The sequence below is a fragment of the Thalassophryne amazonica genome, chromosome 8 (assembly GCF_902500255.1).
Source record: "Thalassophryne amazonica chromosome 8, fThaAma1.1, whole genome shotgun sequence".
Lineage (NCBI taxonomy): Eukaryota > Metazoa > Chordata > Actinopteri > Batrachoidiformes > Batrachoididae > Thalassophryne > Thalassophryne amazonica.
Genome location: NC_047110.1, coordinates 115,648,646 through 115,670,107, shown reverse-complemented (window position 1 = coordinate 115,670,107; position 21,462 = coordinate 115,648,646). Strand labels below are relative to the sequence as shown.

The 21,462-nt window shown below is 43.9% G+C and overlaps 1 protein-coding gene across 3 annotated transcripts in view; it reads left to right on the top strand.

Annotated features, from left to right (window-relative positions):
- The window catches only part of LOC117516371 (mixed lineage kinase domain-like protein), a 59,710-nt gene that overhangs the window by 9,886 nt on the left and 28,362 nt on the right, over positions 1-21,462 (top strand). For 2 of the 3 annotated variants that reach the window (XR_004562376.1, XM_034177336.1), the window contains exons 2-3: positions 7,907-8,360; positions 10,509-10,607. Coding sequence is in view for 2 of the 3 variants with exons in the window: in XM_034177336.1 (XP_034033227.1) it covers positions 7,913-8,360; positions 10,509-10,607 (547 nt within the window). In the remaining variant the exon portion in view is untranslated. The remainder of the gene's footprint in view (positions 1-7,906; positions 8,361-10,508; positions 10,608-21,462) is intronic. The other variant, XM_034177337.1, reaches the window with a different exon arrangement.

Sequence of the window (21,462 nt, the reverse complement as noted above, 5' to 3'; positions counted from 1 at the left end):
TTTAAGATTAGGCTTAAAACTTTCCTTTTCGCTAAGGCTTATAGTTAGGGCTGGATCGGGTGACCCTGGACCATCCCTTGGTTATGTTGCTTTAGACGTAGACTGTGTTTCATAATTATTGTATGGCCTTGCCTTGCAATGTGGAGCGCCTTGGGGCAACTGTTTGTTGTGATTTGGCGCTATACAAGAAAAAAGTTGATTGATTGATTGATTGAAGAGAGGCCAATATGGGTGAGATATGCTCTCTCCTTCTAGTCCCCGTCAGTACTCTAGCTGCAGCATTTTGAATTAACTGAAGGCTTTTCAGGGAACGTTTAGGACAACCTGATAATAATGAATTACAATAGTCCAGCCTAGAGGAAATAAATGCATGAATTAGTTTTTCAGCATCACTCTGAGACAAGACCTTTCTAATTTTAGAGATATTGCGCAAATGCAAAAAAGCAGTCCTACATATTTGTTTAATATGCACATTGAATGACATATCCTGATCAAAAATGACTCCAAGATTTCTCACAGTATTACTAGAGGTCAGGGTAATGCCATCCAGAGTAAGGATCTGGTTAGACACCATGTTTCTAAGATTTGTGGGGCCGAGTACAATAACTTCAGTTTTATCTGAATTTAAAAGCAAGAAATTAGAGGTCATCCATGTCTTTATGTCTGTAAGACAATCCTGCAGTTTAACTAATTGGTGTGTGTCCTCTGGCTTCATGGATAGATAAAGCTGGGTATCATCTGCGTAACAATGAAAATTTAAGCAATGCCCTCTAATAATACTGCCTAAGGGAAACATGTATAAAGTGAATAAAATTGGTCCTAGCACAGAACCTTGTGGAACTCCATAATTAACCTTAGTCTGTGAAGAAGATTCCCCATTTACATGAACAAATTGTAATCTATTAGATAAATATGATTCAAACCACCGCAGCGCAGTGCCTTTAATACCTATGGCATGCTCTAATCTCTGTAATAAAATTTTATGGTCAACAGTATCAAAAGCAGCACTAAGGTCTAACAGAACAAGCACAGAGATGAGTCCACTGTCTGAGGCCATAAGAAGATCATTTGTAACCTTCACTAATGCTGTTTCTGTACTATGATGAATTCTAAAACCTGACTGAAACTCTTCAAATAGACCATTCCTCTGCAGATGATCAGTTAGCTGTTTTACAACTACCCTTTCAAGAATTTTTGAGAGAAAAGGAAGGTTGGAGATTGGCCTATAATTAGCTAAGATAGCTGGGTCAAGTGATGGCTTTTAAAGTAATGGTTTAATTACTGCCACCTTAAAAGCCTGTGGTACATAGCCAACTAACAAAGATAGATTGATCATATTTAAGATCGAAGCATTAAATAATGGTAGGGCTTCCTTGAGCAGCCTGGTAGGAATGGGGTCTAATAAACATGTTGATGGTTTGGATGAAGTAACTAATGAAAATAACTCAGACAGAACAATCGGAGAGAAAGAGTCTAACCAAATACCGGCATCACTGAAAGCAGCCAAAGATAACGATACGTCTTTGGGATGGTTATGAGTAATTTTTTTCTCTAATAGTTAAAATTTTGTTAGCAAAGAAAGTCATGAAGTCATTACTAGTTAAAGTTAATGGAATACTCAGCTCAATAGAGCTCTGACTCTTTGTCAGCCTGGCTACAGTGCTGAAAAGAAACCTGGGGTTGTTCTTATTTTATTCAATTAGTGATGAGTAGAAAGATGTCCTAGCTTTACGGAGGGCTTTTTTATAGAGCAACAGACTCTTTTTCCAGGCTAAGTGAAGATCTTCTAAATTAGTGAGACACCATTTCCTCTCCAACTTATGGGGTATCTGCTTTAAGCTACGAGTTTGTGAGTTATACGAGCATTCTGACAGTTAGTGTGACTCGGGGGTGTTGACTCATTTAAACTAACATATTCATCCTGTTCCATCAGGTTTCTGTAAGGCAGAATAAATCAATATGTTGATCAATTATTATATCATTTACTAACAGGGACTTAGAAGAGAGAGACCTAATGTTTAATAGACCACATTTAACTGTTTTAGTCTTTGGTGCAGTTGAAGGTGCTATATTATTTTTTCTTTTTGAATTTTTATGCTTAAATAGATTTTTGCTGGTTATTGGTGGTCTGGGAGCAGACACCGTCTCTACGGGGATGGGGTAATGAGGGGATGGCAGGGGGAGAGAAGCTGCAGAGAGGTGTGTAAGACTACAGCTCTGCTTCCTGGTCCCAACCCTGGATAGTCACCGTTTGGAGGATTTAAGAAAATTGGCCAGATTTCTAGAAATGAGAGCTGCTCCATCCAAAGTGGGATGGATGCCGTCTCTCCTAACAAGACCAGGTTTTCCCCAGAAGCTTTGCCAATTATCTCTGAAGCCCACCTCATTTTTTGGACACCACTCAGACAGCCAGCAATTTAAGGAGAACATGCGGCTAAACATGTCACTCCCGGTCCGATTGGGGAGGGGCCCAGAGAAAACTACAGAGTCCGACATTGTTTTTGCAAAGTTACACACCGATTTAATGTTAATTTTAGTGACCTCCGATTGGCGTAACCGGGTGTCATTACTGCCGACGTGAATTACAATCTTACCAAATTTACGCTTAGCCTTAGCCAGCAGTTTCAAATTTCCTTCAATGTCGCCTGCTCTGGCCCCCGGAAGACAATTGACTATGGTTGCTGGTGTCGCTAACTTCACATTTCTCAAAACAGAGTCGCCAATAACCAGAGTTTGATCCTCGGCGGGTGTGTCGCCGAGTGGGGAAAAACGGTTAGAAATGTGAACGGGTTGACGGTGTACACGGGGCTTCTGTTTAGGACTACGCTTCCTCCTCACAGTCACCCAGTCGGCCTGCTTTCCCGGCTGCTCGGGATCTGCCAGAGGGGAACTAATGGCGGCTAAGCTACCTTGGTCCGCACCGACTACAGGGGCCTGGCTAGCTGTAGAATTTTCCACGGTGCAGAGCCGAGTCTCCAATTCGCCCAGCCTGGCCTCCAAAGCTATGAATAAGCTACACTTATTACAAGTACCGTTACTGCTAAAGGAGGCCGAGGAATAACTAAACATTTCACACCCAGAACAGAAAAGTGCGGGAGAGACAGGAGAAGCCGCCATGCTAAATTGGCTAAGAGCTAGTAGCTGCGCTAAGCTAGCGGATTTCTAAAAACACGCAAAGTGAATAATGTGTAAATCATTTAGAGGTGATTCAGCAGAAGGAGTGCTTTAGTTAAGGCACGTGAAGATTACACTGGGAAACAAATCGTAATCTAGATAACTAGATCAATCTAACTGCGCAGATTAAACAGCTAACATATACAGAAAAACACAGCTGTGCTCCGGAACAGGAAGTGATACAATACCGCAGTGAGAGCCAACCACCAGTAGAGGCAAGCAATGACGTGATGACGTGAATGACTCATTACCATGAACAAAAGACTGAAACTGCTTTGACCTGAGTACCCCATTGTAAACAGGGGACAAAGCGTGTCTCAGACCCCCTCTCCGGTTAAGGTTGGGTTTCAACTGTTTCACAAAGAATGCCTCCTTGACCCCTCTCTCAAACCATTTCTTCTGTCTGGCTAAGATTTTAACTTCCTTGTCCTCAAACATGTGGTTAGTGTCTGTAAGGTGGAGATGAACTGCACACTGAGGTCCACTGGCACCCTTTCTGCGGTGCTGGTATAGCCTTTTGTGTAAAGGTTGCTTAGTCTCACCTATGTAGTGTTCGTTACAGTTTTCCTGACATCTGATAGAATACACTACATTGCTCTGTTTGTAACTAGGGATCCTGTCCTTACGGTGAACTATACTCAACAAACATATAAACGCAACACTTTTGGTTTTGCTCCCATTTTGTATGAGATGAACTCAAAGATCTAAACCTTTTTCCACATACACAATATCACCATTTCCCTCAAATATTGTTCACAAACCAGTCTAAATCTGTGATAGTGAGCACTTCTCCTTTGCTGAGATAATCCATCCCACCTCACAGGTGTGCCATATCAAGATGCTGATTAGACACCATGATTAGTGCACAGGTGTGCCTTAGACTGCCCACAATAAAAGGCCACTCTGAAAGGTGCAGTTTTATCACACAGCACAATGCCACAGATGTCGCAAGATTTCAGGGAGCGTGCAGTTGGCATGCTGACAGCAGGAATGTCAACCAGAGCTGTTGCTCGTGTATTGAATGTTCATTTCTCTACCATAAGCCGTCTCCAAAGGCGTTTCAGAGAATTTGGCAGTACATCCAACCAGCCTCACAACCGCAGACCACGTGTAACCACACCAGCCCAGGACCTCCACATCCAGCATGTTCACTTCCAAGATCGTCTGAGACCAGCCACTCGGACAGCTGCTGAAACAATGGGTTTGCATAACCAAAGAATTTCTGCACAAACTGTCAGAAACCGTCTCAGGGAAGCTCATCTGCATGCTCGTCGTCCTCATCGGGGTCTCGACCTGACTCCAGTTCGTCGTCGTAACCGACTTGAATGGGCAAATGCTCACATTCGCTGGCGTTTGGCACGTTGGAGAGGTGTTCTCTTCACGGATGAATCCCGGTTCACACTGTTCAGGGCAGTGTGGGTGAGCGGTTTTCTGATGTCAATGTTGTGGATCGAGTGGCCCATGGTGGCGGTGGGGTTATGGTATGGGCAGGGGTCTGTTATGGATGAAGAACACAGGTGCATTTTATTGATGGCATTTTGAATGCACAGAGATACCGTGACGAGATCCTGAGGCCCATTGTTGTGCCATACATCCAAGAACATCACCTCATGTTGCAGCAGGATAATGCACGGCCCCATGTTGCAAGGATCTGTACACAATTCTTGGAAGCTGAAAATGTCCCAGTTCTTGCATGGCCGGCATACTCACCGGACATGTCACCCATTGAGCATGTTTGGGATGCTCTGGACCGGCATATACGACAGCGTGTACCAGTTCCTGCCAATATCCAGCAACTTCGCACAGCCATTGAAGAGGAGTGGACCAACATTCCACAGGCCACAATTGACAACATGATCAACTCTATGCAAAGGAGATGTGTTGCACTGCATGAGGCAAATGGTGGTCACACCAGATACTGACTGGTATCCCCCCCAGTAAAACAAAACTGCACCTTTCAGAGTGGCCTTTTATTGTGGACAGTCTAAGGCACACCTGTGCACTAATCATGGTGTCTAATCAGCATCTTGGTATGGCACACCTGTGAGGTGGGATGGATTATCTCAGCAAAGGAGAAGTGCTCACTATCACAGATTTAGACTGGTTTGTGAACAATATTTGAGGGAAATGGTGATATTGTGTATGTGGAAAAAGTTTTAGATCTTTGAGTTCATCTCATACAAAATGGGAGCAAAACCAAAAGTGTTGCTTTTACATTTTTGTTGAGTGTATTTTCTGTCTCAAGGTGTTAACCGGTTTAAAGTAAACTGGGATTTTGTGCTGTCTGAAGATCCTCTGTAGTTTTTCCCCTACTCCTACTAAATAAGGGAGAGACCCTCCTCTTCTTCTTGTCTCTGTCTTCTGTCTATCTGGTCTTTTTGTTTCCTGGGACTTCTGCAGGGAACTCATCGACAGGAAGGCATACTACAGACTGTACCCTGGGGACGCCACTCCATGCATCTGTGGACTGCCCAAAATCCACAAACAGGACGTGCCACTCAGGCCTATTGTATGTAGCACAGATTCCATCACATGCAATTTGGCCAAACACCTCAAGTGGATTTTGGCTTCTCTACTGGGTAACTCAGACCACCATGTGGAGAACACACAAGATTTTGTGAACAAGATCAAGGACCTACAGCTAGAGGCAGATGAAACTATGGTGTCATTTGATGTGACATCGTTGTTCACCTGCATGCCCACTGCTGAGGCTGTCTCTGCTGTGAGGCAGAGACTGCTGGAGGATGTGTCTCTACTTGAAAGGACCAAACTCACACCAGACCACATCTGCCAACTCTTGGAGATCTGTCTTAACACCACGTATTTCCTGTTTAGGGGGAATTACTACAGGCAGATTCATGGTTGTGCGATGGGGTCTCCGGTATCCCCCATTGTGGCCAATCTGTACATAGAGCGATTGGAGAAGACAGCCTTGATGTCTTTCACGGGCATCTGTCCCAGTCACTGGTTCAGATATGTTGATGACACATGGGTTAAAATCAAGTAACAGGAGGATGAGGACTTTACAGAACACATCAACTTGGTGGACTCCAATATCAAGTTCACACGTGAGGATGCCAGCAACAACCATTTAGCCTTCTTGGACTGTGATGTTACGATTGGAGTGAACAGCCAGCTCCAGACAGGGGTTTACAGAAAACCCACGCACACTGACCAATATCTGTTCTTTGACTCAAACCACCCCCTTGAACACAAGCTTGGGGTGATCAGGACGCTTCAACACAGAGCCCTACAGGTGCCCACAACTGCAGAGGGAAGGGCTAAAGAACAACTTTTCCGGAAAGCCCTCACAGTATGTGGGTACCCACGATGGTCCCTGGACGAAGTGCAGAAGTCCCAGGGAACAAAGAGACCAGATAGACAGGAGACAGAGACAAGAAGAAGAGGAGTGTCTCTCCCTTATTTAGCAGGAGTAGGGGGAAAACTACAGAGGATCTTCAAACAGCACAAAATCCCAGTTTACTTTAAACCGGTTAACACCTTCAGACAGAAATTAGTTTACCATAAGGACATGATCCCTAGCTACAAACAGAGCAATGTAGTGTATTCTATCAGATGTCAGGAAAACTGTAACGAACACTACATAGGTGAGACTAAGCAACCTTTACACAAAGGGCTATACCAGCACCACAGAGAGGGCACCAGTGGACCTCAGTCTGCAGTTCATCTCCACCTTACAGACACTAACCACATGTTTGAGGACAAGGAAGTTAAAATATTAGCCAGAGAGAAGAAATGGTTTGAGAGAGGGGTCAAGGAGGCATTCTATGTGAAACAGTTGAAACCCAGCCTTAACCGGGGAGGGAGTCTGAGACACGCTTTGCCCCCTGTTTACAATGGGGTACTCAGGTTGAAGCAGTTTCAGTCTTTTGTTCATGGTAATGAGTCATTCACGTCATCAGGAGAGTCGTCAAGGAAGCCGGCAGGTGAGGTGTCCGTCCCATCATTAGGAGGGACAGCTGCCCTGTCATTAGGAGGGTGCTAACTAGAGCACAATAGGTGCTAATTAGAGCTATTGTTTAGTCACTAGCCTATAGCAGTCTGCCTCTCGGTAGGAGGGGTCTGGTTAAGTTTAAAACTCTAGCTTTTGTGGCTTTTGTTTATTCTTCTCTACAAGAGTCCAGTCGAAGATTCAAGCTTCTCTACAACCTGCTGAAAACACAGAATATGGCGCTAAAACTGTGAATTTAAAAAAAAAAAGCGGGAAAAGACCCGGTTTTGTGGACTACAAAAGACACCATAAAATCGTCCACATCACTTCTGAAATGTTTGTGAGCTTTTTCTGATCCGATGAGATGAAGTAATCGTGTATGTCGTGTTATATTGACAGGAGGCACTCGGCCCCGGGTCACTCGCTGTCTAAAACTGCCAAGTATTTTTCTCTGATTGCACATTTTCTGACTGTGGATGATTCGATGTTTCTACTTGCCGTGCAGGAGAGCGTTCGTCTCAGACCGAAGTCAGACTCCTTGTTTTCTTTTAGATAATTGGCCAATAAAAGCTTTTCTGACTCTGAGTTCCTAGTGTCTGTCCCGACATGTGTTCAATGAGCACGTTAGGAGTCCGTTTGTCCTCAGGCGGTTCAGAATATGTGCAGATAAAAACCTCAACACTTTGAATTCATTCATTCAGATTGAGGAACTCGTTTATTTGCCTCCTGATCTGTGTGTCTCTGTTGCCATGGCTCTGTTCTGACTTCCTGTCTGTCCAGGTAGTCATGGACCTGGTGGATCCCATCCTGTCCATGGTGCTGGAGATCCACAGCCTGGTGGAGAATGTGAAGGCCAATAAGAAGCGCTGTTGCCGTGTTGCCAAGCGAGTCAATGCTCTGGAGGAACTGTTGAAGTCCATCAAAAAGAGGGCAAGAAGCCAAATCTCTGCCGACGTACACCAGGCTCTCCGAGAGCTCAAATACACTCTGGAGTCGGCGCAGAACCTGATCAGGAAGTACGCCTCAGCCAACCTGGTGGAGCGAATTCTGAAGTCCAGCAGCCACGGAGACGAGTTCAGCAGCATCAACGAGCGTCTCAACGACGCCTTCCAGATTCTGTCCGGAGCTCTGCAGGTGGAGCACAGAGACATCCTCTACCGGGTGTTCGAAGCCACGTCCAGGATGAGAGAAGACGAGGATGACGGGAAGGAGGACGACGCAGAGCTGAAGACAAGTGAGAACCCATGTACACATTCACCCAGTCACACATACATCTGTTCACACAGTCACACATATATCTGTTCACACAGTCACACACACATCTGTTCACACAGTTACACATACATCTGCTCACACAGTCACACATACATCTGTTCACACAGTTACACATACATCTGCTCACACAGTCACACATACATCTGTTCACACAGTCACACATACATCTGCTCACACAGTCACACATACATCTGCTCACACAGTCACACACACATCTGTTCACACAGTCACACATACATCTGCCCATACAGTCACACACACATCTGTTCACACAGTCACACGTACATCTATTCACACAGTCACACATACATCTATTCACACAGTCACACATATATCTGCCCATACAGTCACACACACATCTGTTCACACAGTCACACGTACATCTATTCACACAGTCACACACACATCTGTTCACACAGTCACACATACATCTGCCCATACAGTCACACACACATCTGTTCACACAGTCACACGTACATCTATTCACACAGTCACACATACATCTATTCACACAGTCACACATACATCTGCCCATACAGTCACACACACATCTGTTCACACAGTCACACGTACATCTATTCACACAGTCACACATACATCTATTCACACAGTCACACATACATCTGCCCATACAGTCACACACACCTGTTCACACAGTCACACGTACATCTATTCACACAGTCACACATACATCTGTTCACACAGTCACCTATTCAATGCTACAAGGTCGACCTGTGAGCAGTTTCTTCAGTTTTTCATTGATAAACTCTGATCAGTTAGACAGAAAGCTGATCAGAATGTGATGTTGAGCTGTTCACAGAGGGCACCGTGAGTCCGTCTGTGAGTCGAGGTACAAGGTACTCACTACACACCAGGAGCAACTAGGGGATTAAGGACCTTGCCCAAGGGCCCTTAGTGATTTTCCGGTCATTGGTATGATAATGAAACTCAACAAAATTAAATGAATTGTTACACAGCTTGAAAATGTTTGAATGAACATCATTCACATGCTGAATATTTATATATTAAAAACGTGTGTGAGTTTATTTAGTACGTTCATTGTGAGCACATAATATAATTGTAAATATGTTAAAAATATGTGCATGACACAAGAAAGTGAAAACACTTATTTCCATTATGGTAATTTAAAAATCAAATGACCAAATAGAAGTAATCATAAAAGAAAACAATAATATTAATTAATAATAATATTGATAATAATAATAAAAATGATAATATTAACTAGTGTATATATGATGACATGATATATATATAAGACATACCTTACTGAATTTTCATGAACCTAGACAATTTATAAATACATTAAGACAGTAAATTAACATAAAATAATTACGTAGATCAAGCGGGTAGTGTGTTACTGACTCACTGTCATCCTACATACGGAGAATATCTCTGCTTCCCCTTCGTCTTTTCTGCCATCTTCTCCTCAGCCTCCGCCTTACCTAACCTTCAACACTCTTAAACTCCTCAGTCTCCTCCTACTCTAACTTTCAAGATTCTTAAACTCTCCAGTCTCCACCTGACCTAACCTTCAACGTTCTTAAAGTCCTCAGTCTCCCCCCCAACCCTCAGCATTCTTAAACTCCTTAGTCTCCTCATCACCTAACCTTCAGTGTTCTTAAACTCCTCAGTCACTTCCTCCTGTCTCCTCCCCTAACCTTCAGCATTCCTCTTTGGTCTCCTCCTCACCTAACCTTCAACGTTATGAAACTCCTCAGTCTCTTCCTCACCTAACCTTCAACGTTCTGAAACGCCTGTCTCCTCCCCTAACCTTCAGCATTCTTAAGCTCCTCGGTCTCCTCCTCACCTAATGTTCAATTTTATTAAACTCCTCAATCTCCTCATCCCCTAACCTTCAATGCTCTTAAACTCCTCAGTCTCCTCCTCAACTAACCTACAATGTTCTTAAACTCCTTAGTCTCCTCCTCACCTAACCAACGTTCATAAGAACATGGGAGAACATGGGAAACTCCACACAGAAAGGACTACGTGGGACAAGAACCTGGACAAGAAACCCGGAAACATAATCATCCATTCTGCATCACAAGACTGAATGGGGTGCGGTTTGTTTCTCTTTGTTCTCCAGTGCTTCTGGAGTTCATGAGAGACCAGCAGGAGAAAACTGAGACCATCCTGAGACAGTTCAACGAACACAAAGCCAACGTGGAGAATGTCCTGGAGATGAGTAAGTCAATCAGTCGCTGAATGGGAGTCACAGACTAAACTCAACAAGAAAGTTTAACCTCACCTGTTTAACACCAAGACACCCCCCCCTCCCCCAGTGATTTTTACATTTAGTTTGACTTTTATTTTATTGGAGGTCGTATCAGCTCATGTTTTGGGAATTGCAACATCTTCAGCTCTGCCACGTCCATCTCTGTCCCTTTGTCTAGTCAATCGCTACAAGTCCTTTTCTCCTTCCTTACTCTTCAACTTCTTGTACAGCTCACAATATGCCTTTTCCTTTGCTTTTGCCACTTCTCTTTTCGCCTTACGCCGCATCTCCTTGCACTCCTGTCTACTTTCTTCATCTCTCCGACTATCCCAAAACCTTTTCGCCAACCTCTTTCTCCTTATGCTTTCCTGGACCTCTTCATTCCACCACCAAGTCTCCTTGTCTTCCTTCCACTGTCCAGATGTCATACCCAGTACTGCCCTAGCTGTCTCCCTCACCACATCTGCAGTACTTTTCCAGTTGTCCAAAATTGCTTCCCCTTCAACCAGTGCTTCTCTCACCTGCTCACTGAATTTCACACAACAGTCTTCCTCCTTCAGCTTCCACCATCTCATCCTTTGTTGAGCTCTCACTCTATTCTTCCTCTTTGCCTCTAAAGTCATCCTACAAACAATCATCCTATGCTGTCTAGCTACACTCTCTCCTGCCACCACCTTACAGTCTGATTTCTTTTAGCTTGCACCTCCTATAAAGAATGTAGTCCACCTGTGTGCACCTTCCTCCACTCTTATATTACCCTGTGCTCCTCCCTTTTGTAAAGTAACCATTTCCATCCTTTTTGCAAAATCATCTAACATCTGTCCATCAACATTCCTGTCCTTGATACCATATCTACCCAATACTTCCTCATCACCTCTGTTCCCTTCACCAACATGCCCATTGAAGTCTGCTCCTATCACCACTCTTTCATGCTTGGGTTCACTCTCCACCACCTCATCTAACACACTCCAGAAATCTTCTTTCTCCTTCATCTCACAACCTACCTGTGGGGCATATGCACTGATGATATTCATCATCACCCCTTCAATTTCCAAATTCACACTCATCACCCTGTCAGACACTCGCTTAACCTCCAACACACTTTTAACATACTCTTCCTTTAAAATGACCCCAACACCATTTCTCTTTCTGTCCTCACCATGGTACAACAACTCGTACCCACTGCCAAGGCTCCTGCTCTTACTTCCCTTCCACTTTGTCTCTTGCACATACAATATGTCTACCTTTCTCCTCTCCATCATATCAGCCAGCTCTCTCCCTTTACCAGTCAGACTGCCAACATTCAAAGTCCCCAGTCTCACTTCATTTACAGGATATTTACAACCCCAATTCCAGTGAAGTTGGGACGTTGTGTAAAATGTAAATAAAAACAGAATCCAATGATTTTCAAATCCTCTTCAACCTATATTCAATTGAATACACCACAAAGACAAGATATTTAATGTTCAAACTGATAAACGTTATTGTTTTTGTGCAAATATTTGCTCATTTTGAAATGGATGCCTGCAACACGTTTCTAAAAAGCTGGGACAGTGGTATCTTTCCCACTGTGTTACATCACCTTTCCTTCTAACAACACTCAATAAGCGTTTGGGAACTGAGGAAACTAATTGTTGAAGCTTTGTAGGTGGAATTCTTTCCCATTCTTGCTTGATGTACGACTTCATTTGTTCAACAGTCCGGGATCTCCGTTGTTGTATTTTGCGCTTCATAATGTGCCACACATTTTCAAAGGGCGACAGTTCTGGACTGCAGACAGGCCAGTCTAGTACCCGCACTCTTTTATTACGAAGCCACGCTGTTGTAACATGTGCAGAATGTGGCTTGGCATTGTCTTGCTGATCCTCTTGCTTGCCTCTACTGGTGGTTGGCTCTCACTGCGGTATTGTATCACTTCCTGTTCCGGAGCACAGCGGTGTTTTTCTGTATCTGTTAGCTGTTTAATCTGCGCAGTTAGATTGATCTAGTTATCTAGATTACGATTTGTTTCCCAGTGTAATCTTTACGTGCCTTAACTAAAGCACTCCTTCTGCTGAATCACCTCTAAATTATTTACACATTATTCACTTTGCATGTTTTTAGGAATCCGCTAGCTTAGCGCAGCTACTAGCTCTTAGCCGATTTAGCATGGCGGCTTCTCCTGTCTCTCCCGCACTTTCTGCTCTGGGTGTGAAATGTTTAGTTATTCCTCGGCCTCCTTTAGCAGTAACGGTACTTGTAATAAGTGTAGCTTATTCGTAGCTTTGGAGGCCAGGCTGGGCGAATTGGAGACTCGGCTCTGCACCGTGGAAAATTCTACAGCTAGCCAGGCCCCTGTAGTCGGTGCGGACCAAGGTAGCTTAGCCGCCGTTAGTTCCCCCCTGGCAGATCCCGAGCAGCCGGGAAAGCAGGCCGACTGGGTGACTGTGAGGAGGAAGCGTAGTCCTAAACAGAAGCCCCATGTACACCGCCAACCCGTTCACATCTCTAACCGTTTTTCCCCACTCGGCGACACACCCGCCGAGGATCAAACTCTGGTTATTGGCGACTCTGTTTTGAGAAATGTGAAGTTAGCGACACCAGCAACCATAGTCAATTGTCTTCCGGGGGCCAGAGCAGGCGACATTGAAGGAAATTTGAAACTGCTGGCTAAGGCTAAGCGTAAATTTGGTAAGATTGTAATTCACGTCGGCAGTAATGACACCCGGTTACGCCAATCGGAGGTCACTAAAATTAACATTGAATCGGTGTGTAACTTTGCAAAAACAATGTCGGACTCTGTAGTTTTCTCTGGGCCCCTCCCCAATCGGACCGGGAGTGACATGTTTAGCCGCATGTTCTCCTTGAATTGCTGGCTGTCTGAGTGGTGTCCAAAAAATGAGGTGGGCTTCATAGATAATTGGCAAAGCTTCTGGGGAAAACCTGGTCTTGTTAGGAGAGACGGCATCCATCCCACTTTGGATGGAGCAGCTCTCATTTCTAGAAATCTGGCCAATTTTCTTAAATCCTCCAAACCGTGACTATCCAGGGTTGGGACCAGGAAGCAGAGTTGTAGTCTTACACACCTCTCTGCAGCTTCTCTCCCCCTGCCATCCCCTCATTACCCCATCCCCGTAGAGACGGTGCCTGCTCCCAGACTACCAATAACCAGCAAAAATCTATTTAAGCATAAAAATTCAAAAAGAAAAAATAATATAGCACCTTCAACTGCACCACAGACTAAAACAGTTAAATGTGGTCTATTAAACATGAGGTCTCTCTCTTCTAAGTCCCTGTTGGTAAATGATATAATAATTGATCAACATATTGATTTATTCTGCCTTACAGAAACCTGGTTACAGCAGGATGAATATGTTAGTTTAAATGAGTCAACACCCCCAAGTCACACTAACTGTCAGAATGCTCGTAGCACGGGCCGGGGCGGAGGATTAGCAGCAATCTTCCATTCCAGCTTATTAATTAATCAAAAACCCAGACAAAGCTTTAATTCATTTGAAAGCTTGTCTCTTAGTCTTGTCCATCCAAATTGGAAGTCCCAAAAACCAGTTTTATTTGTTATTATCTATCGTCCACCTGGTCGTTACTGTGAGTTTCTCTGTGAATTTTCAGACCTTTTGTCTGACTTAGTGCTTAGCTCAGATAAGATAATTATAGTGGGCGATTTTAACATCCACACAGATGCTGAGAATGACAGCCTCAACACTGCATTTAATCTATTATTAGACTCTATTGGCTTTGCTCAAAACGTAAATGAGTCCACCCACCACTTTAATCATATCTTAGATCTTGTTCTGACTTATGGTATGGAAATAGAAGACTTAACAGTATTCCCTGAAAACTCCCTTCTGTCTGATCATTTCTTAATAACATTTACATTTACTCTGATGGACTACCCAGCAGTGGGGAATAAGTTTCATTACACTAGAAGTCTTTCAGAAAGCGCTGTAACTAGGTTTAAGGATATGATTCCTTCTTTATGTTCTCTAATGCCATATACTAACACAGTGCAGAGTAGCTACCTAAACTCTGTAAGGGAGATAGAGTATCTCGTCAATAGTTTTACATCCTCATTGAAGACAACTTTGGATGCTGTAGCTCCTCTGAAAAAGAGAGCTTTAAATCAGAAGTGTCTGACTCCATGGTATAACTCACAAACTCGTAGCTTAAAGCAGATAACCCGTAAGTTGGAGAGGAAATGGCGTCTCACTAATTTAGAAGATCTTCACTTAGCCTGGAAAAAGAGTCTGTTGCTCTATAAAAAAGCCCTCCGTAAAGCTAGGACATCTTTCTACTCATCACTAATTGAAGAAAAATAAGAACAACCCCAGGTTTCTTTTCAGCACTGTAGCCAGGCTGACAAAGAGTCAGAGCTCTATTGAGCTGAGTATTCCATTAACTTTAACTAGTAATGACTTCATGACTTTCTTTGCTAACAAAATTTTAACTATTAGAAAAAAAATTACTCATAACCATCCCAAAGACGTATCGTTATCTTTGGCTGCTTTCAGTGATGCCGGTATTTGGTTAGACTCTTTCTCTCCGATTGTTCTGTCTGAGTTATTTTCATTAGTTACTTCATCCAAACCATCAACATGTTTATTAGACCCCATTCCTACCAGGCTGCTCAAGGAAGCCCTACCATTATTTAATGCTTCGATCTTAAATATGATCAATCTATCTTTGTTAGTTGGCTATGTACCACAGGCTTTTAAGGTGGCAGTAATTAAACCATTACTTAAAAAGCCATCACTTGACCCAGCTATCTTAGCTAATTATAGGCCAATCTCCAACCTTCCTTTTCTCTCAAAAATTCTTGAAAGGGTAGTTGTAAAACAGCTAACTGATCATCTGCAGAGGAATGGAGTTTCAGTCAGGTTTTAGAATTCATCATAGTACAGAAACAGCATTAGTGAAGGTTACAAATGATCTTCTTATGGCCTCGGACAGTGGACTCATCTCTGTGCTTGTTCTGTTAGACCTCAGTGCTGCTTTTGATACTGTTGACCATAAAATTTTATTACAGAGATTAGTGCATGCCATAGGTATTAAAGGCACTGCGCTGCGGTGGTTTGAATCATATTTGTCTAATAGATTACAATTTGTTCATGTAAATGGGGAATCTTCTTCACAGACTAAAGTTAATTATGGAGTTCCACAAGGTTCTGTGCTAGGACCAATTTTATTCACTTTATACATGCTTCCCTTAGGCAGTATTATTAGACGGTATTGCTTAAATTTTCATTGTTACGCAGATGATACCCAGCTTTATCTATCCATGAAGCCAGAGGACACACACCAATTAGCTAAACTGCAGGATTGTCTTACAGACATAAAGACATGGATGACCTCTAATTTCCTGCTTTTAAACTCAGATAAAACTGAAGTTATTGTACTTGGCCCCACAAATCTTAGAAACATGGTGTCTAACCAGATCCTTACTCTGGATGGCATTACCCTGACCTCTAGTAATACTGTGAGAAATCTTGGAGTCATTTTTGATCAGGATATGTCATTCAAAGCGCATATTAAACAAATATGTAGGACTGCTTTTTTGCATTTACGCAATATCTCTAAAATCAGAAAGGTCTTGTCTCAGAGTGATGCTGAAAAACTAATTCATGCATTTATTTCCTCTAGGCTGGACTATTGTAATTCATTATTATCAGGTTGTCCTAAAAGTTCCCTAAAAAGCCTTCAGTTAATTCAAAATGCTGCAGCTAGAGTACTGACGGGGACTAGCAGGAGAGAGCATATCTCACCCATATTGGCCTCTCTTCATTGGCTTCCTGTTAATTCTAGAATAGAATTTAAAATTCTTCTTCTTACTTATAAGGTTTTGAATAATCAGGTTCCATCTTATCTTAGGGACCTCGTAGTACCATATCACCCCAATAGAGCGCTTCGCTCTCAGACTGCAGGCTTACTTGTAGTTCCTAGGGTTTGTAAGAGTAGAATGGGAGGCAGAGCCTTCAGCTTTCAGGCTCCTCTCCTGTGGAACCAGCTCCCAATTCAGATCAGGGAGACAGACACCCTCTGTACTTTTAAGATTAGGCTTAAATCTTTCCTTTTTGCTAAAGCTTATAGTTAGGGCTGGATCAGGTGACCCTGAACCATCCCTTAGTTATGCTGCTATAGACGTAGACTGCTGGGGGGTTCCCATGATGCACTGTTTCTTTCTCTTTTTGCTCTGTATGCACCACTCTGCATTTAATCATTAGTGATTGATCTCTGCTCCCCTCCACAGCATGTCTTTTTTCCTGGTTCTCTCCCTCAGCCCCAACCAGTCCCAGCAGAAGACTGCCCCTCCCTGAGCCTGGTTCTGCTTGAGGTTTCTTCCTGTTAAAAGGGAGTTTTTCCTTCCCACTGTAGCCAAGTGCTTGCTCACAGGGGGTCGTTTTGGCCATTGGGGTTTTACATAATTATTGTATGGCCTTGCCTTACAATATAAAGCGCCTTGGGGCAACTGTTTGTTGTGATTTGGCACTATATAAAGAAATTGATTGATTGATAAGCAGGGACGTCCCTGAAAAAGACATTGCTTGGATGGCAGCATGTGTTGCTCCAAAACCTGGATGTACCTTTCAGCATTGATGGTGCCATCACAAATGTGTAAGTTGTCCATGCCATGGGCACTAACACACCCCCATACCATCACAGATGCTGGCTTTTGAACTTTGCGCTGGTAACAATCTGGATGGTCTTTTTCCTCTTTTGACGAGAGGACACGACGTCCATGATTTCCAAAAACAATTTGAAATGTGGACTCATCAGACCACAGCACACTTTTCTACTTTGCGTCTGCCCATTTCAAATGAGCTTGGGCGCAGAGAAGGCGGCGGCGTTTGTGGATGTTGTTGATGTTTGGCTTTCACTTTGCATGGTAGAGTTTTAACTTGCACTTGTAGATGTAGCGACGAACTGTGTTAACTGGCAATGGTTTCCTGAAGTGTTCCTGAGCCCACGCGGTAAGATCCTTTACACAGTGATGTCAGTTTTTAATGCAGTGCCACCTGAGGGATGGAAGGTCACGGGCATTCAATGTTGGTTTTCAGCCTTGCCGCTTACATGTAGAAAGTTCTCCAGATTCTCTGAATCTTCTGATTATATTATGGAGTGTAGATGATGGAATCCCTAAATTCCTTGCAATTGAACGTTGAGAAACATTGTTCTTAAACTGTTGGACTATTTTTCATGCAGTTGTTCACAAAGTGGTGATCTTCACCCTATCTTTGCTTGTAGAATGGCTGAGCCTTTTGGGGATGCTCCTTTTATACCCAATCATGACACGCACCTGTTTCCAATTAACCTGTTCACCTGTGGAATGTACCAAACAGGTGTTCTTTGACCACTGTTGCCCCTGTCCCAGTTTTTTTGAAATGTGTTGCAGGCATCCATTTCAAAATGAGCAAATATTTGCACAAAAACAATAAAGTTTATCAGTTTGAACATTAAATATCTTGTCTTTGTGGTGTATTCAATTGAATTTAGGTTGAAGAGGATTTGCAAATCATTGTATTCTGTATATATATATATATATATATATATATATATATATATATATATATATATATATATATATATATATATACACACACACACACAACCCCATCAGGAAGATGACCTGAACTCATGACCCTGCGCAGAGCTGAATGGCACAGGAGACGGAGGAGAGAGAGCGAGAAAGCGAACTGCATTCATAGCTAATCCATTCGGATTCACCAAACAGCTGTTGGGGCAGAAGCACAGTGGGCGGCTCGTTTGCTCCAAGGAAGAGGTAGACCAGTTCCTGGAAAGCAACCTGAACGACCCTGAAAGAGAGCATGAGCTAGGGCCTCAAACTGCCTTGTTGGACATGCCATCTCCCACTGTTGATTTCATCACCTCTGAGCCCACCTGAAAGGAAATCCAAGAGGTGGTGACTGCAGCCAGAGCACGATCAGCTCCAGGACCCAGTGGACTACCCTACAAGGTGTACAAACGCTGCCTGGAGCTTCTTGGAATCCTCTGGAAGATCCTGTGTGTGATTTGGCACAGAGGAGCTGTTGCGGACCAGTGGAGGCAGGCGGAGGGTGTCTGGATACTCAAGGAGGAGAATTCCACAAAGTCAGAGCAGTTCAGTACAATCTCGCTACTAGTGTAGAGGGGAAGATTTTCTTCAACATCCTTTCCAGAAGGTTGACAGACTTCATCCTTAAGAATAATTACATTGACACTTCGGTCCAGAAAGGTGGGATCCCAGGGGTGTCAAGATGCCTTGAACACACCGGGGTTGTCACCCAGCTGATTAGGGAGGCACAGGAGGGTAAGGGAGACCTTGTGGTGCTTTGGCTTGACCTGGCCAATGCCTATGGTTCCATACCTCACAAGCTCATGGAGACTACCCTGGATCGACATCATGTACCCAGGACCTCATCCTGAACTACTACGGGAATTTCAGGTGCAGAGTCACTTCTGGGAGTGTAACATCAGAGTGGCACCGCCTTGAAAAGGGCATCATAACTGGGTGTACCATCTCAGTTACCTGCAGCTGCCCTTTTCACCTCAGCAGTGGACTGGGATCTACAAGTGGATTTGGACAAACAGCTCAAGTTCCCAGACCATGTCGCAACAACTGCTTTGAGGCCAGATATCGTGCTCTCGTCAGTTTCTTCAAGGCAGGTGCTATTGATTGAGCTGACAGTTTCCTGGGAGGATCACATAGTGGAGGCAAATGAGCGAAAATGATCAAAGTACCAGGAGCTGGTCAAGCAGTGCCAAAGAAGAGGCTGGAAAGCACGCTGTGAGCCCATTGAAGTGGGGTGCAGGGGTTTTGCTGGCCGCTCACTATGCAAGGTGTACTGGCTGCTTGGTATCACGAGGGCTGCAAAAAGGAAAGCCATCAAGTCCACCATGGAGGCAGCAGAGAGAGCCTCCAGATGCTTTGGATCAGGAGGAGCGATCTGTGGGCAAATGCTACTGGGACACAAGCCGGGGTCTGATCAACCCTTGCTGGCTCGCCGGAGGGAGACCATATGATGTTGAAAGACTCGAAACGTCTGATGAGCTCCGGAACATCACTGAAGATGTGTCCCAGTGTATCTCAGGATGTATCTTTTAGTTAGTTATATATATATATATATATATATATATATATATATATATATATATATATATATATATATATATATATATATATATATATATACAAGGTTGGGTAGGATTACTTTGAAATGTAATCCAAAAGTAATCAGATTACAACTAATCCAAATGTATGGACATACATACATGTAATCCACATGTATTCTTTCAAAGTAATCCTACCCAACCTTGTATCTATATATACATATGAGGTCTGTTAGAGAAGTATCGGACCTTTTTATTTTTTTCAAAAACCATATGGATTTGAATCACGTGTGATTGCATCAGCCAAGCTTGAACCTTCGTGCGCATGCGTGAGTTTTTTCATGCCTGTCGGTTGTGTCATTCGCCTGTGAGCAGGCTTTGAGTGAGCACTGGTCCACCTCTCTTGTCGTTAAGGAAATGGTGGAACAATTTGGAGCTTTGCTGCATCAATTTTTTCAGAAACTGTGAGAGACCTCCAGGTGGACACCACTCAGACAATTAATATGGCTTTCAGGGACGATTTTATGGGGATTACACAGATTAAGGAGTGCTCCAGCCGGTTTAAAGACCGCCCACAGCGTCTGAGAGCGCGGCGCACTCCGAGCGCCGATCGACAGGCTGAAACAACCAGATCATTTCCAACGTGAAGGCTTTGTTGATCCGGGACGTCGTCTGACTTTCACAAAAAGGCAGAAGGCGTGGACATCAGCACTTTTTCGGCACATTCTACTGTTACAGGAGTTTTTTCATGGAAAAAGAAGAGAATGAATGCACCACCATGCCGTTCATGGCGCGGCACAAAACCACCTCCGTGTTGGTCTCACAGGACGGCTTTCAGGTGGCTTTCAGACGGCTTCCGGTTGCTTTTCAGTCATGTGAATATCCGAGAAATTGAGCATGAGCTGGACAAGCCCCAACATGTCCTGTGAGGCTTCATCACGGTGTTACTTTGCTCCATGCGGCTCTGCCGCGACGCGTGTAATTCCTCCGCTCCTCTTTCCATGACAAAAACTCCTGTAACAGTGGAATGTGCCGTTCATTTCTAAACTGGATGCTGTCTTGATCCGGTATGTCGTCTGACTAGCACAGGAATTGTGGAAGACGTGGACATCAGCACTTTTTCGGCACATTGAGACAGACGTGCGGAGGAATTCCGCACGTCACGGCGGAGCCGTATGGCGCAAAGCAACGCCGTGATGAAGCCTCACAGGACATGTTCTGCAACCGGAAGCCATCTCAAAGCCGTCCTGTGAGACCAACACGGAGGTGGTTTTGTCCCGCACCATGAGCGGCACGGTGGCGCATTCATCCACTTCTTTTTCCATGAAAAAAACTCCTGTAACAGTGGAATGTGCCAAAAAAGTGCTGATGTCCACGTCTTCTGCCTTTTTGTGAAAGTCAGACGACGTCCTGGATCAACAAAGCCTTCACATTGGAAATGATCTGGTTGTTTCAGCAGGGTTTGAGCCTGTTGATCGGCGCTCGGAGCGCAGCACGCTCTCAGCAGTTGTGGGCGGTCTTTAAACTGTCTGGAGCACTCCTTAATCGTGTAATCCCCATAAAATTGTCGCTGAAAGCCATCTGAATTTTCCGAATGGTGTCCACCTGGAGGTCTCTCACAGTTTCTGGAAAAAAATTGATGCAGCAAAGATCCAAATCATTCAGACATTTCCTTAACGACGAGAGGGGTGGACCACACCTCACTCAAAGCCTGCTCACAGGC